The sequence below is a fragment of the Triticum urartu genome, chromosome 3 (assembly GCF_003073215.2).
Source record: "Triticum urartu cultivar G1812 chromosome 3, Tu2.1, whole genome shotgun sequence".
In the NCBI taxonomy this organism is placed as follows: Eukaryota; Viridiplantae; Streptophyta; class Magnoliopsida; order Poales; family Poaceae; genus Triticum; species Triticum urartu.
Window position 1 is genome coordinate 631,764,150 of NC_053024.1, and position 18,192 is coordinate 631,782,341.

Consider the following 18,192-nt stretch of genomic DNA (forward strand, 5'->3'; position numbering starts at 1 on the left):
CAGGGCGCTGCCGGCGTACGCGGCGTCGACGTGCAGCCACATGCCGTGTCTCCGCGCCAGCTCGCCGAGGTCCCGCACCGGGTCGACCGCGCCGAGCCCGGTGGTGCCGACCGTGGCGCACAGGTACAGCGGCACGAGCCCGCTGGCCACGTCGGCCTCCACGGCGTCGCGGACGCTGTCCGAGGTGAGGCCGTAGCCCGACGACGCCGACGTTGGGATGACGCGGAAGTTGGACCGAGTGATCCCCACGATCCTCGCGCCCTTCTGGAACGTGCAGTGGCTCTGGTCCGAGGCGTAGACCACCAGCCTCAGGATGCCCTCGTGGCCGAGCCTGCTCAGCGCGCGATCGCGCGCGGCCGCGAGCGTGCACACCACGGCCTCGCAGGTGCTCCCGTGCAGCACGCCGCCGCCGGCGGCGGAGAAGAGGAAGCGGTCCGGGAGGCCCGCCAGCTTGCCCATCCAGTCCACCACGGCGCTCTCGAGCTCGGTCGCGGCCGGCGAAGCGACCCGCATGAACGGCACAATGTTGAGCCCGGTGGAGAGCATCTCGCCGGCGAACCCGCCCGTGCTCGCGTTCATGGGGAAGTAGCCGAAGAACTTGGGGCTCTGCCAGTGGGTCAGTGCCGGGACGATGTGAGTGCGTACCTCCTCCAGTATCACGTCCATCGGCTCACCGTTTTCGGGCGGCGCGTCGGGCAGAAGCGCGCGGAGGCACCCTGGCATGGCCTGGGGCTGGACCGGATACGTCTCGACGTCGCGGTAGTAGTCGGCGAGGAAGTTGATTACGGCGCGCGACTCCCCGGCGAAGGTCTCGGGGTCCAGTGACGATAGCGCGTCAAATGGTGCTCCACCCGTCGCCATGGTATGGTATGTATCTGCGCTCGCTAAATCCGCGGGCCTGGCTCGCGTACACGTGAGAAGGTTGCTACTTTGTGACTGGGCTCAGGCTTTTGTACGTTACTAGTGTGCGCATCGTGCTTGTATATATACTGTTCGCCAAAAAAGGAAACTAGACATAGCTGCTGTTTGTGAAAAGACGTACGTTAGGCGTGTTGGGCGTGTGTATGTATTATACGTGCATGGGCGTAGTGGCTGGTTGTCAGGCGACAAATGGATGCGCTCCTTCTTCTGGGCCGGAAAAGATAAAGTTCACGGCGGTCAGTGTCTGGTGGCTTGGAACTCGTTGTGCAAACTCACGTGGCTCGGAGGTTTGGGTGTGCGCAACATGCAATTACAAGGCTTGGCTTTTGAGAGTGAGATGGGAGTGGCTGAGAAGGACAGACCCGGAGAGGCCGTGGCAAGGGCTTCCAATGGCCGTGGACAAAGAGGCACGAGCGGTCTTTGATAGTTTGGTACACATCGAGGTCGGTATGGGCAACAGAGTGTTGTTCTGAAGAGATAGGTGGATACACGGCTTTGCGGTCAAGGACATTGCACTGTACATTTATGCCTTGGTTGACACGAGAACGATCAACCGTCGCACAGTTGAGGATGGCTTGCAAAACGATAGTTGGTTGCATGACATATCCGGTGTAGTTAACTTTGGTGGCCACTTGCAACTACTTCACCTAAATCTTGCGATCAGCACGGTGAACCGGGAGCCCCTTGCGGAAGATTCTTTCTCTTGGCCAGCCGATCCTTCCGGTGGTTACACGGCTAAATCCACATACCTAAGGCTCTGTTTCGGCACTGAGAAGGTCCCTTACGCCGCATGCATTTGGAAGAGCTGGGCCCTCCTCAAGTGCAATTTTTTTGCTTGGCTGGCAGTTCAACACCGAATATGGACTTCTGATCGGAGAGCGAGGCATGGCCTCCAGGACGCTCCTTCTGCCTGCTACACGTGCCTTCAAGATGAAGATAACGCAGAGCACATTTTTGTTCAATGCGTCTACGCGAGAGAAGTGTGGCACTACATGTTCGATGCGCTCAGTCTGCAGGGCAGCATCCCGGAGCATGAGGACCGCCTGTTGGAGTGGTGGTTAGATAGGAGAGCACATTACAGAAAGGGTGCCAAACGTGGGTTTGACACGGTGATCATTGCTACCACTTGGGCATTATGGAAGCAACGCAACGCTAGAGTGTTCCATAGTACCAACCAACAGATGACGGCGCCAGACCTGGCCCTTGCCATCATCGCAGAGCTCCAAGAATGGAGACTAGCCGGTTTGGGAGAAGGAGGCTATGGCACGTTTTGTGAGAGTGTTGGCATAGGTTAATTGTAGGGTGTGCTAGGACTAGGGTGTGCGTTCCTGATGGAAGCTTGCTTCCGTCCAAACTCTCTTGTACATTTTGTGCTCTTGTTTCTCCTCTTCTATAAAAATAAGGTACGCCAACGAAAAAAAAAGCTGGTTGTCAGGCTGATCTGGTGGTTGCATAGATATCATTGTTTGGTGTATATAGTGAAATTAGTGATTAGAAAAGAAAAGTGTGTTGCGTGCCGAACTTTCCATGGTTGCATATATATATATATATATATATATATATATATATATATATATATATATATATATATATGTATTCTCTTTTAATTTGCCACATTCAAAAGGTTGTAACTTACTTGAAAAATACACGCGGATTTATTTCAAAAAAATACACTGATTTTTCTATTATTTTTGTTGTGATTATTTTTGCCGTGTCTATCGAAAGGTATATATGAGAGTACGCACAAGGATTTATATAGATTTGGGCACTTGTCGAAGGAAACTTGGGTGAATCAACTAACGTCTTCAAATGTCCGTCTCAGCAATGTCTTCAAATGCTTCTGGTCCTTCTCCAACTACTCCGTCTACTTCGTCAACTAACGTCGAAAGCAATGACAATAAGCAACACATCAAGGTAGAAAATAAAAGTGCTCTAAAATAGGGGTTTCAATTTATAGGACTTCTCTGGTTATATGAGAAATAACAAAAGTGTTCCACTAGATTTTGAGCCATAGGGATTTTTGAACATTTCAATTAGGTGGAATCAAGGGAATATTGGATTTGCAAGAAGTTCACAAAATTTCCTTTTTGTAAAATGAGTAAAGGTGCCTAGAGCATGGTTTATGAAACACCTAGGGAATTGAATCACTTATTTGGAGCTAGGATGAATATTCTGGTGATTTTCAAAGTAGACTTTATATATGAGGATATGGCCAAAATAATGGTTGTGTAGAAAATGCTACATCGAAAAGTGTGCATGGTACACCATTGGATAAATCATGAATTTAGGGGCATGCAAGAATTTGAATCATGAAATTTGGATTTGAAATGAATATTCTAGGAATATTTGAATCTCTAGATAATTAGAAAAGAGAAGGCAACAACCTGTTGGCTGGATCTGGGGGCGCAAAGGCGTGCGCCAGGCGCAACTTAGCAGAGCGACGAACTGGGCCTAGCGCAACTGCTCATGTGCGCCGGAGGGAAACGTCGAAGACGAATTTCACAGAGTACTCCTTCGGCCAGAGGAAACTCACGACGGTAGCCGTCTCCAATTAAAAGAACAGAACCCACCCGTCAGTTCGTCAGGCCATGCTGGCCGGCTGACACTCAGGGTCTGCTGGAAGGTTCCCCTTCCTTATCACGCCAGAATAGTGTTGAGGAACGCAGTATTTCAAAAAAAAAATCCTAAGATCACGTAAGATCTATCTATGAGATGCATAACAACGAGAGGGGACAGTGTGTCCACGTACTCTCGTAGACCGAAAGCGGAAGCGTTTAGGGGCTGTTTGGTTCACAGCCACAGTTTGCCAAGCCAAAATTTGGCAGCCACGGTTCAGTTGGCATGTGTTTGGTTTTTGCCACACTTTATAGCCCCTATGGCCCATTTGTCATAAAGACAAAAAATTTGCCAACTTTTGCCAAAGTTTGGAGTCCAATTTCACAGCCACACTTGTCTGGCTTGCCATACTTGTGTGGCTAGCCACACTTTGGCTTGGCCACACTAGTATCCAACCAAACAGACCCTTAGTAACGCGGTTGATGTAGTCGAACGTCTTCACGATCCAACCGATCCAAGTACCGAACGTACGACACCTCCGTGTTCAACACACGTTCAGCACGATGACGTCCCTCGAGCTCTTGATCCAGTTGAGGACGAGGGAGAGTTCCATCAGCACAATGGCGTGGTGACGGTGTTGATGATGTGATCCGCGTAGGGCTTTGCCTAAGCAGTACGACAATATGACCCAGGTGGTAAACTGTGGAGGGGGGCACCGCACACGGCTAAGACAATTGATCTTGTGTGTTCTAGGGTGCCCCCTGCCTCCGTATATAAAGGAGGAGAGGGGGAGGCCGGCCGGACCCTGTAGGGCGCGCCAGGAGAGAGGAGTCCTATTAGGACTCCAAGTCCTAGTAGGATTCCACTCGGTGGAAGGGGGAGAAGGAAGGGAGAGGGGGAGGGAGAGGGGGGGGGCACGCCCCCTCCCCTAGTCCTATTCGGACTCCCCATGGGGGGGCGCCACCTCCTCGGTGTGTTCTACTCGTGCATATAACATCTATTATCGCCCACAACTCTGTGTGTTCTACACGTGCATATAACATCTATGCATAAACCTGGCTCGGATGCCACTGTTGAGGAACTCAGTATTTCAAAAAAAATCCTACGATCACGCAAGATCTATCTAGGGGATGCATAGCAACGAGAGGGGAGAGTGTGTCCATGAACCCTCGTAGACTGAAACCGGAAGCGTTTAGTAATGCGGTTGATGTAGTCGAACGTCTTCACGATCCAACAGATCTAAGTATCGAACGTACGGCACCTCCGTGTTCAGCACACGTTCAGCACGATGACGTCCCTCGAGCTCTTGATCCAGTTGAGGACGAGGTAGAGTTCCGTCAGCACGATGGCGTGGTGACAGTGTTGATGATGTGATCCGGGCAGGGATTCGCCTAAGCACTACGACAATATGACCGAGGTGGTAAACTATGGAGGGGGGCACCGCACATGGCTAAGACAATTGATCTTGTGTGTTCTAGGGTGCCCCCTGCCTCCGTATATAAAGGAGGAGAGGGGGAGGCCGGCCGGCCCATGTAGGGCTTGCCAGGAGAGAGGAGTCCTACTAGGACTCTAAGTCCTAGTAGGATTCCACTTGGTGGAAGGGGGAAGAAGGAAGGGAGAGGGAGAGGGAAAGGGGGGCCGCGCCCCCTCCCCTAGTCCTATTTAGACTCCCCATGGGGGGGCGCACACCACCTCCTCGTGGCCTGCCCTCTCTCTCCCCTAAGGCCCATGTTGGCCCATTACTTCCTCGGGGGGTTCCGGTAACCCCTCCGGCACTCCGTTTTTACCCGATACCTCTCGGAACTCTTCCGGTGTACGAATAACATATCATTCTTTATGTCTCGACCATTTAGAGACTCCTTGTCATGTCCGTGATCTCATCCAGGATTCCGAACAAACTTCGGTCATCAAAAACACATAACTCATAATACAAATCGTCATCGAACGTTAAGCGTGTGGACCCTACGGGTTCGGGAACTATGTAGACATGACCGAGACACATCTCTGGTCAATAACCAATAGCGGAACCTAGATGCTCATATTGGTTCCTACATATTCTACGAAGATCTTTATTGGTCAAACCGCATAACAACATACATCATTCCCTTTGTCATCGGTATGTTACTTGCCCGATATTTGATCGTCAGTATCATCATACCTAGTTCAATCTCGTTACCGGCAAGTCTCTTTACTCGTTCCGTAATGCATCATCCCGCAACTAACTCATTAGTCACATTGCTTGCCAGGCTTATAGTGATGTGCATTACCGAGAGGGCCCATAGATACCTCTCCGATACACAGAGTGACAAGTCCTAATCTTGATCTATGCCAACTCAACAAACACCATCGGAGACACCTGTAGAGCATCTTTATAATCACCCAGTTACGTTGTGATGTTTGATAGCACACAAGGTGTTCCTCCGGTATTCGGGAGTTGCATAATCTCATAGTTAGAGGAACATGTATAAGTCATGAAGGAAGCAATAGCAATAAAACTAAATGATCATTATGCTAAGCTAACGGATGGGTCTTGTCATCATTCTCTAATGATGTGATCTCGTTTATCAAATGACAACACATGTCTATGGTCAGGAAACTTAACCATCTTTGATTAATGAGCTACTCAAGTAGAGGCATACACTACTAGGGAAAAGCCTATACACAGAATTTTACCAGTAGCGCTGTACAAAATCAAGCGCTGCTGCTACTTAGTAGCAGCGCGCGTAAATAAACCGCGCTGCTGCTATGACTTTAGCAGTAGCGCGTACTAGCGAAAAGCGCTGCTGCTACGTTTGAACTGGGCGCACATGGCTAGCCCAACCTAGCAGTAGCGCGTATAATGGCCCAGCGCTACTGCTAATCTCCTTAGCTGCAGCGCGCTTACGTGTAAAGCGCTGCTGCTAACGAAAATAAAATAAAGTGAAAAACAAGTAGAAAAGTAAATGAAAATGAAAGAAATAGAAAAAGGAAAAAGGGAAAAAATAAAATGTAAAGAAAAATAAAAGAAAAAGGGAAAAAAGGAGAAAGGAATAGCAGTAGCGGGTTCTGCAGAAAATCGCTATAGCTGCAGCGTGTATTCCAGAACACGCTGTAGCTAACGTAGCAGTAGCGCCCTTTCTGGAACGCGCTACTGGTACTTCTAACTTAACCACGCGGTTCGTCCTTCCCCACGGCCACTTCATCCCCCAAATCAACTCCACTCTCGCCGCCGCCGCCGCCCCTCGGCCGCCGCGCGCTCTCCCCACGCCGTCCCGACCCCAGATTCAACGCCGGCCCCGCCCCCGACCTCAACGCCGCCCGGGACGCCGCCCCGGACGCCCCCCCGCCCCCCGACCTCAATGCTGCCCCGGAGCCCCGACCACGGCCTCGACGCCGCCTGCCCCTCCCTCGTTGTAGGCACCCGAGGTGAGCACGCCTGCTCCTCCCTCTCCCCTACCTCTGCCTAGGGTTTCTACCCCCATCAAATTAGTTAGGGTGGAAACGAATCGGATGCGGATGCGGCTCAAATGAGTTAGGGTTCATGTAAGGGTGGAAATGAATCAAATTTCTAAGATGAATCATAAAACGAGTAAAATTTGACCACTTATTTCACTTTATAGTTGGATAATTGGAATATCCTCTACCACTTTCCACCCCTATAGGTTCATCAAATTAGATGGTAATTAGGGCAGTAGTTCTTAGGTACTAATTAGTTAGTAAGAACTAGGTACTAATTAGGTACTAGAATATTTTTATTTATAGTAAGTTTATTTTTAGTAAGAACTAGTTGAATTAATAGAACTAGTTAGTAAGAACTTGTTGCTATTTTTTAGTTAAAGCAATTTTCCCGCATCGACGTGGATGATGCCTATCCCGCATCCTCATCGTCGAGTCGGCGGAGGACGACACCTGCTTGACCAGATGGGCCATGTCCGGGACTGGGCTCCGCCGGGGTGGTATTGGGAGGCGCTACCTACCGGGGGGCGCAGGTTGGTGAGGAGCCAGCCTATCGTTGACCCGAACCTTCTTTGGTAGCGGTCGCGTGGGCCAGTGACGGTCCAGAGGCTCGAGGACTCCGCGGAGGTGGTGCGTCACCGTGTCAGTGAGGAGGACGCGCACGTCCGTCGCTACTTGTTTGCGTTGGAGCACATGTTCTCCAATACCTGGCAGGTTCTCCAGGGATCTCACTGGAGCTATGATCCCGTGATGGTTCCTTCTCTGTGGGTGTCCACCGCCCGCGCCGATACCCGTCGTGTGCTAGGGTTTTAGTTGTACTAGTGATGTTATATGTATGACACTATTCGGGATGTATTAGTGATAATATTCGACGATGTACGGACGCATGAGATGATTTACTTTTGCTTATTGAATGCATGCTAATTTGAGTCTTATAAGATATTTTGAAATGTATATCTTGTGTTGCTCAATATCCAAGTGGTCGGTCATGTTTGCAGGTTACACCTCCGAGTGGCCTATGTTTTGCCGGAGTGTTGATTCATTTCCGTTCCGGCAAATTTCAGGCGCTCGATATATCCTATTTTAGCAAAGGTCATGCCGGATTTTTCTGTGAATTTTGGCATGAATTTTGCCAGAATATGTAGGAAATATCGAGTGCCCCGGATTTGTGTGTTGAGTATCCTGGTAGTTGTCTTCTATCGATTTTCAATTAATGTTTTAACTATGAACATAGGAAATGTCTGACGACAAAAAGGATTTCGGTATTTGCAAATACTGCGAAGACGAGCGGCGCCTGTGCGACGGAATCTTCCTAGATGATGATAGGCGCTTCAGCATCAAGCTGGACGAGAACTTCAAAGTGGATACAGTAAGTCACAACGACAAGTCTTTTTTCGTAATTAAGCATGACATCTGCTTCATTTGCTTCAACTTATATTTTTTTTACTATTCTACTAGCATATCCCCTGCCATGCAAGAGTTTTTGTATTGGATAAGATAGGTTTCAGTCATACTATGGAGGTAAAGAAAGTTTATTTGAAGACCGAGCATGGTTATATTTTCCACGCAAAATTATACAATTCAGACGACTACACCTATTTTGGATGCAAAACTTGGCGAGCACTATGCAAGACTTATGCATTTCAGCCTGATGTGGTTATCACCTTTGATATTCGTCCGGAAGATGATATTGAAGGTAATACCGACATCCGGGTTGATGTGCAGACGCCTCCAGTTACACCAAAATGTAAGTTTCTCAACCATATTTATGTCTTTGATATTGTTTATTCAAAAATAGTTGACAACTAATTTGTATTGTCAGCTTATTTCGGTGCAAGCAAACATGTCCAGCGCTTGGTAGACAGGACCTACTACTGTCCCGGGGCTGAACTAAATTGCGAGGAGCTAAGTCATTATGTTTCATGGCTTGAGGATCTTGATACCGTCAAGACAAATTTTCTTCCTGGACTTAGAAATCTTAGTACTGAAAACGTGCGACCAATAGTGTTCGTCATGAACTACGGTCACATCTATTTAGGAAGGATGGTAAGATTTTTACTATTTGTCCTCAGTGCATCTTTTCCATACATTATTTGTGAAGCTAAACTTCATTGCTAAGTATGTGCATACGATGTTCTTCAACAGGGACTCCCGATGAATGTTGTGCCTTATGGGATCGAGACTAAAGGTACCATGAGTATTATTAGCTTACGGCCAAGATATCCTACATGTTACTTTAGTGCATTCAAGATCAGCGATGAATGCTTAATAGTGCAAGACTGGACCAGATATGTGATGGGGGAGCGCAGACAAGTACTAGGGGGCAGCAAACAGATGTGCTACCCAAAATTAGGAGACAGGTTCATCTGCATGCTCCAACTTGATCAAGGAGGAGAGCTACACATGTTTTATGTTGTTTTACCTAAGAGAGAGCAGCAGGAGTGATTAGCTAGAAATGAGTTTGAGGATGATGATGTGCTACACTATTACTATGATGATAAAATAGCTAGTGTTGGTGGTAATGACTGATGATTATTATTAGCTAGTGTTAGTGGTGATTAAATAAATATTGTTGGTGCTAATGATTATGATGATGATTAAATAGCTTGTGCTAGTGGATTAGATTCAAGTGGAGGCAACATGTGGTGCACATCGAAAGTACTACTAGTCCAAACTAGATCAAGTTTGGATTAGTAGTATACTTTTGACATGCACCACATATTGCCTCCACTTGAACCTTATCCACCTTCATTTGACACACTGTTATGGACATAATGATGTAAAACTCATAACTGGTATTGTACCAATATTTGTATGATGGCGCATAAATACACTAAAAAAAATACTAGTAGCGATGGAAAGAAAACACGCTGCCAGTAGTTACATTAGCAGCAGCGTGGGAGTGAACAAGCGCTGCAGCTATTTTTCCTAGCAGTAGCGCGTGCGGCACGCGTTACTGCTAAGCAATAGCTGTAGCGCCTTATTAGTAGCGCGCCTACCCGCGCTACTAGTGAGCACAAAACCAGCGCTACTGCTAGGGTTTTCCCTAGTAGTGATACTAGGGACACTCTGTTTGTCTATGTATTCACACATGTACTAAGTTTCTAGTTAATACAATTCTAGCATGAATAATAAACATTTATCATGATATAAGGAAATATAAATAAAAAATTTATTATTGACTCTAGGGAATATTTCCTTCAGTCTTCGACTTGCACTAGAGTCAATAATCTAGTTCACATCGCCATGTGATTTAACACCAATAGTTCACATCACCATGTGACCAACACCCAAAGGGTTTACTAGAGTCAATAATCTAGTTCACATCGCCATGTGATTAACACTCAAAGAGTACTAAGGTGTGATCATGTTTTGCTTGTGAGAGAAGTTTACAATGCTCTGCACATCGCCACATTCAGATCCTTATGTATTTTGCAAATTTCTATGTCTAGAATGCTCTGCACGGAGGTACTCTAGCTAATTTCTCCCACTTTCAATATGTATCCAGATTGAGACTTAGAGTCATCTAAATCAGTGTCAAAGCTTGCATCGATGTAACCCTTTACGATGAACTTTTTGTCACCTCCATAACCGAGAAACATATCCTTATTCCACCAAGGATAACTTTGACCGTTGTCCAGTGATCCACTCCGGGATCACTATTGTACCCTCTTGCAAACTCATGGTGAGGTACACAATAGGTCTGGTACACAACATAGCATACTTTATAGAACCTATGACTAAGGCATAGGGAATAACTTTTCATCCTCTTTCTATTTTCTGCTGTGTTCGGGTTTTGAGTCTTTACTCAACTTCACACCTTGCAACACAGGCAAGAACTCATTCTTTGATTGTTTCATTTTAAACTACTTCAAAATCTTGTCAAGGTATGTATTCATTGAAAAAACGTATCAAGCATCTTGATCTATATCTATAGATCTTGATGCTCAATATGTAAGCAGCTTCACCGAGGTCTTTCTTTGAAAAACTCCTTTCAAACACTCATTTATGCTTTCCAAAAAATTCTACATCATTTCTGATAAACAATATGTCATTCACATATACTTATTAGAAAGGCTGTAGTGCTCCCACTCACTTTCTTGTAAATACAGGCTTCACAATAAGTTTGTATAAAACCATATGCTTTGATCACCTTATCAAAGCGTATATTCCAACTCCGAGATGCTTGCACCAGTCCATAGATGGATCGCCGGAGTTTGCACACTTTGTTAGCACCTTTAAGATCGACAAAACCTTCTGGTTGCATCATATACAACTCTTCTTTAAGATATCCATTAAGGAATGCAGTTTTGACATCCATTTGCCAAATTTCATAATCATAAAATGCGGTAATTGCTAACATGATTCGGACAGACTTAAGCATTGCCACGGGTGAGAAGGTCTCATTGTAGTCAACTCCTTGAACTTGTCGAAAACCTTTTGTAACAAGTCGAGCTTTGTAGACAGTAACATTACCGTCAGCGTCAGTCTTCTTCTTGAAGATCCATTTATTCTCTATTGCTTGCCGATCATCGGGCAAGTCAACCAAAGTCCACACTTTGTTCTCATACATGGATCCCATCTCAGATTTCATGGCCTCAAGCCATTTTGCGGAATCTAGGCTCATCATCGCTTCCTCATAGTTCGTAGGTTCGTCATGGTCAAGTAACATGACCTCTAGAACATGATTACCGTACCACTCTGGTGCGCATCGTACTCTGGTTGACCTACGAGGTTCGGTAGTAACTTGATCAGAAGTTTCATGATCATCATCATTAGCTTCCTCACTAATTGGTGTAGGAATCACTGGAACTAATTTCTGTGATGAACTACTTTCCAATTCGGGAGAAGGTACAATTACCTCATCAAGTTCTACTTTCCTACCACTCACTTCTTTCGAGAGAAACTCCTTCTCTAGAAAGGGTCCATTCTTAGAAACGAATACCCTGCCTTCGGGTCTGTGATAGAAGGTGTACCCAACAGTCTCTTTTGGGTATCCTATGAAGACACATTTCTCCGATTTGGGTTCGAGCTTATCAGGTTGAAGCTTTTTTACATAAGCATCGCAACCCCAAACTTTAAGAAATGACAGCTTTAGGTTTATTGCCAAACCACAGTTCATATAGTATCGTCTCAATGGATTTAGATGGTGCCCTATTTAACGTGAATGCAGCCGTCTCTAAAGCATAACCCCAAAATGATAGCGGCAAATCAGTAAGAGACAACATAGATCGCACCATATCTAATAAAGTACGGTTATGACGTTCGGACACACCATTACGCTGTGGTGTTCCAGGTGGCGTGAGTTGCGAAACTATTCCACATTGTTTTAAATGAATACCAAACTCATAACTCAAATATTCACCTCCACGATCAGATCGTAGAAACTTTATCTTCTTGTTACGATGATTTTCCACTTCACTCTGAAATTCTTTGAACTTATCAAATGTTTCATACTTATGTTTCATCAAGTAGATATACCCATATCTGCTCAAATCATCTGTGAAGGTCAGAAAATAACGATACCCGCCGCGAGTCTCAACACTCATCGGACCGCATACATCAGTATGTATTATTTCCAATAAGTCAGTTGCTCGCTCCATTGTTGAGGAGAACGGAGTCTTAGTCATCTTGCCCATGAGGCATGGTTCGTAAGCATCAAGTGATTTATAATCAAGTGATTCCAAAAGTCCATCAGCATGGAGTTTCTTCATGCGCTTTACAGCAATATGACCTAAACGGTAGTGCCACAAATAAGTTGCACTATCATTATTAACCTTGCATCTTTTGGCTTCAATATTATGAATATGTGTATCACTACAATCGAGATTCAACAAAAATAGACCACTCATCAAGGGTGCATGACCATTAAAGATATTACTCATATAAATAGAACAACCATTATTCTCTGATTTAAATGAATAACCGTCTCACATCAAACAAGATCTAGATATAATGTTCATGCTCAACGCTGGCACCAAATAACAATTATTTAGGTCTAAAACTAATCCCGACGATAGATGTAGAGGTAGTGTGCCGATGGCGATCACATTGACTTTGGAACCATTTCCCACACGCATCGTCACCTCGTCCTTAGCCAATCTTCGTTTAATCTGTAGCCCCTGTTTTGAGTTGCAAATATGAGCAACAGAACCAGAATCAAATACCCAGGCGCTACTACAAGCATTAGTAAGGTAGACATCAATAACATGTATATCAAATATACCTTTCACTTTGCCATCCTTCTTATCCACCAAATACTTGGGGTAGTTCTGCTTCCAGTGGCCAGTCCCTTTGTAGTAGAAGCAGTCATTCTCAGGCTTAGATCCATACTTGGGCTTCTTCACTTGAGCAGCAACTTGCTTGCCATTCTTCTTGAAGTTCCCCTTCTTCCCTTTGCCCTTTTTCTTAAAACTAGTGGTCTTGTTAACCATCAACACTTGATGGTCCTTCTTGATTTCTACCTCTGCAGCCTTTAGCATCGCGAAGAGCTCGGGAATTGTCTTATCCATCCCTTGCATATTATAGTTCATCATGAAGCTTTTGTAGCTTAGTGGCAGTGATTGAAGAACTCTGTCAATGACACTATCATCAGGAAGATTAACTCCCAGTTGAGTCAAGTGGTTGTGGTACCCAGACATTCTGAGTATATGTTCACTGACAGAACTATTCTTCTCCATTTTGCAGCTATAGAAAGTATTGGAGACTTCATATCTCTCAATTCGGGCATTGAAATATTAACTTCAAGTCCTGGAACATCTCATATGCTCCATGACGTTCAAAACTTCTTTGAAGTCCCGATTCTAAGCCGTAAAGCATGGCACACTAAACTATCGAGTAGTCATCAGCTTTGCTCTACAGACGTTCATAACGTCCGGCGTTGCTCCTGCAGCGGGTCTTGCACCTAGCGGTGCTTCCAGGACGTAATTCTTCTGTGCATCAATGAGGATAATCCTCAAGTCATGGACCCAGTCCGTGTAGTTGCTACCATCATCTTTCAACTTATCTTTCTCTAGGTACGCATTAAAATTCAAGGGAATGGTAGCACGGGCCATTGATCTACAACAACATATACATGCAAATAATATCAGGTACTAAGTTCATGATAAACTAAAGTTCAATTAATCATATTACTTAAGAACTCCCACTTAGATAGACATCCCTCTAGTCATCTAAATGATCACGTGATCCATATCAACTAAACCATGTCCGATCATCACGTGAGATGGAGTAGTTTTAAATGGTGAACATCGCTATGTTGACCATATCTACTATATGATTCATGTTCGACCTTTCGGTCTTAGTGTTCCGAGGCCATATCGGCATATGCTAGGCTCGTCAAGGTTAACCCGAGTATTCTGCACGTGCAAAACCGGCTTGCACCCATTGTATGTGAACGTAGAGCTTATCACACCCGATCATCATGTGGTGTCTCGACACAACGAAATGTAGCAACGGTGCATACTCAGGGAGAACACCTATACCTTTAAATTTAGTGAGGGATCATCTTATAATGCTACCGCCGTACTAAGCAAAATGAGATGCATAAAGGATAAACATCACATGCAATCAAAATATGTGACATGATATAGCCATCATCATCTCGTGCCTTTGATCTCCATCTCCAAAGCACCGTCATGATCTCCATCATCACCGGCTTGACACCTTGATCTTCATCGTAGCATAGTTGTCGTCTCGCCTACTATTGCTTCTACGACTATCGCTACCGCTTAGTGATAAAGTAAAGCAATTACATGGCGATTGCATTTCATACAATAAAGCGACAACCATAAGGCTCCTGCCAGTTGCCGATAACTTTTACAAAACATGACCATCTCATACAACAATTTGTATCTCATCACATCTTGACATATCACATCACAACATGCCCTGCAAAAACAAGTTAGACGTCCTCTACTTTGTTGTTGCAAGTTTTACGTGGCTGCTACGGTCTTCTAGCAAGAACCATTCTTACCTACGCATCAAAACCACAACAATTTTTCTTCAAGTGTGTTGTTTTAACCTTCAACAAGGACCGGCCATAGTCAAACTCGATTCAACTAAAGTTGGAGAAACAGACACCCGCCAGCCACCTGTGTGCGAAGCACGTCGGTAGAACCAGTCTCATGAACGCGGTCATGTAATGTTGGTCCGGGCCGCTTCATTCAACAATACCGCCGAATCAAAGTAAGACGTTGGTGATAAGCAGTATGACTATTATCGTCCACAACTCTGTGTGTTCTACTCGTGCATATAACATCTACGCATAGACCTGGCTCGGATGCCACTGTTGAGGAACTCAGTATTTCAAAAAAAAAATCCTACGATCACGCAAGATCTATCTAGGAGATGCATAGCAACGAGAGGGGAGAGTGTGTCCATGTACCCTCGTAGACCGAAAACGGAAGCGTTTAGTAATGTGGTTGATGTAGTCGAACGTCTTCACGATCCAACCGATCTAAGTATCGAACATACGGCACCTCTGTGTTCAGCACACGTACAACACGATGACGTCCCTCGAGCTCTTGATCCAGTTGAGGACGAGGTAGAGTTCCGTCAGCACGACGGCGTGGTGACGGTGTTGATGATGTGATCCGCGCAGGGATTCGCCTAAGCACTACGACAATATGACCGAGGTGGTAAACTGTGGAGGGGGGCACCGCACATGGCTAAGACAATTGATCTTGTGTGTTCTAGGGTGCCCCCTGCCTCCGTATATAAAGGAGGAGAGGGGGAGGCCGGCCGGCCCATGTAGGGCTTGCTAGGAGAGAGGAGTCCTATTAGGACTCTAAGTCCTAGTAGGATTCCACTTGGTGGAAGGGGGAAGAAGGAAGGGAGAGGGATAGGGAAAGGGGGGCCGCGCCCCCTCCCCTGGTCCTATTTAGACTCCCCATGGGGGCGCACGCCACCTCCTCGTGGCCTGCCCTCTCTCTCCCCTAAGGCCCATGTTGGCCCATTACTTCCTCGAGGGGTTCCGGTAACCCCTCCGGCACTCCGTTTTTACCCGGTACCTCTCGGAACTCTTTCGGTGTTTGTCGTGGAATTATCACGGCAGATGTCCTTAGTGTCAGGACTTAGTCGCGAGGCCAACGCATCTATGTGGTAGCTTGAGAGGGGTTGAGCGGGACGAGAGACACGATATTTTACCCAGGTTCGGCCCCTCACGGTGGAGGTAAAATCCTACATCCTGCTTCATTGATATTGATGATGATGATCATGGTTACAAGAGTGCTCTATCTCGAGAGCTATTGTCTAAACCTAACTTGTCCAACTTGTGGAACTTGTCAATCTTGTCTCTTTTGGGGAGCCCTGCCCCTCCTTATATATGTTGAAAAGGGGCGGTTTACATGTGGAGTCCTATTAGAATTAGGACTAGTCTATCTCTAATACAAACCGGATACAAGTCCAGGTCTTAGCTCCTTGTAAGATAATGTTCCTCATGCCTTTCCTCTTAAACCGGCCCACCGTTAAACGTGAACCGGCCTTCTGGGCTTTGGGCCTTGTCATCCGTCGATCCCGCGCGCCGGATTACCAGTGAGTCATAATGACCAGGTGGGTTGCTTGTAAACCGCCAGGTCAGGGCGGGTCGCCAGTAACTCGCCAAGTGTCAGCGGGGTCTTCAAATAAACCGCCAAGTCCGGCCGGGTTAACTTCCGGCCGGTTTACACCGCGGGGTATATCCCCGACAGTGTTCGAATAACATCGTCCAATATACCATTCTTTATGTCTCGACCATTTTGAGACTCCTCATCATGTCCATGACCTCATCCGGGGCTCCGAAAAAACTTCGGTCATCAAAAACACATAACTCATAATACGAATCGTCATCGTACATTAAGCGTGCAGACCCTACGGGTTCGAGAACTATGTAGACATGACCGAGACACATCTCTGGTCAATAACCAATGGCGGAACCTGGATGCTCATGTTGGTTCCTACATATTCTACGAAGATCTTTATCGGTCAAACCGCATAACAACATACGTCATTCCCGTTGTCATCGGTATGTTACTTGCCCGAGATTCGATCGTCGGTATCATCATACCTAGTTCAATCTCGTTATCGGCAAGTCTCTTTACTCGTTCTGTAATGCTTCATCTCGCAACTAATTCATTAGTCACATTGCTTGCAAGGCTTATAGTGATGTGCATTACCGAGAGGGCCCAGAGATACCTTTCTGATACACTGAGTGACAAATCCTAATATTGATCTATGCCAACTCAACAAACACCATCAGAGACACCTGTAGAACATCTTTATAATCACCCAGTTATGTTGTGACATTTGATAGCACTCAAGGTGTTCCTCCGGTATTCGGGAGTGGCATAATCTCATAGTCAGAGGAACATGTATAAGTCATGAAGAAAGTAATAGCAATAAAACTAAATGATCATTATGCTAAGCTAACGGATGGGTCTTGTCCATCACATCATTCTCTAATGATGTGATCCCGTTAATCAATTGACAACACATGTCTATGGTCAGGAAACTTAACCATATTTAATTAACGAGCTAGTCAAGTAGAGGAATACTAGGGACACTTTGTTTTTATATGTATTCACACTTGTACTAAGTTTCCGCTTAATACAATTCTAGCATGAATAATAAACATTTATCATGATATATGAAAATATAAATAAATTTTTTATTATTGCCTCTAGGGCATATTTCCTTCAAATAGAGGAGGAGGCCGAGGCCCCGATCGCTGACGATAACCAATGCTACCGGCCACGATTGCCAACACTGAGCACACCAAATTGCTCAGAGGAGCGAGACACGTCGATTGCTGGCACTTGCGTGTTTTTGGAAAATCGTGGTCTCTTATCTGGTTAAAATAATAAATAATCCAGTTCCCAAGCTGAGTTTGCTACACCATGAAAGTTAAAACCTAAGGGTGAGAGATTGCCAACTAACTTTTCATTTCCCTACCAAAAAACTAACTTGTTGTTCTACCTTTGTCCTGATTTATTAGACCTCTTCGTATTTTGTGCAAAAATTTGACCATAGATTTAACTAGAAATATTAATGCATGTCACCCAAAATTATATTTAGATTCATATTTGAAAATAATCTCTGATAATATTAATATTGTTATGTATAATTTATATTTTATTAGTTAAAATCATAATCAAAATATGACCCTAAATAGGAGGGGACAAATAAACTCAGACGACGTAGCACCTTGCCGCTCCTCTACCTTGACCAGCGATTTGCCAATCTGATCTATAGAATCTAGCAACTGTGGCAAGAGTATAGGATGTCAGCCTAGGCCGTTGGGCC

The 18,192-nt window shown here is 45.5% G+C and overlaps 1 protein-coding gene across 1 annotated transcript in view; it reads right to left on the reverse strand.

The window, feature by feature from the left end:
- LOC125547057 (tyrosine/DOPA decarboxylase 2-like) overlaps positions 1 to 861 on the reverse strand; it is a 4,193-nt gene extending 3,332 nt beyond the window's left edge. Inside the window, exon 1 of the mRNA XM_048711090.1 lies at positions 7 to 861. Coding sequence (XP_048567047.1) covers positions 7 to 861 — 855 coding nt within the window. The remainder of the gene's footprint in view (positions 1 to 6) is intronic.
- Between the last annotated feature and the right edge of the window lie 17,331 nt (positions 862 to 18,192).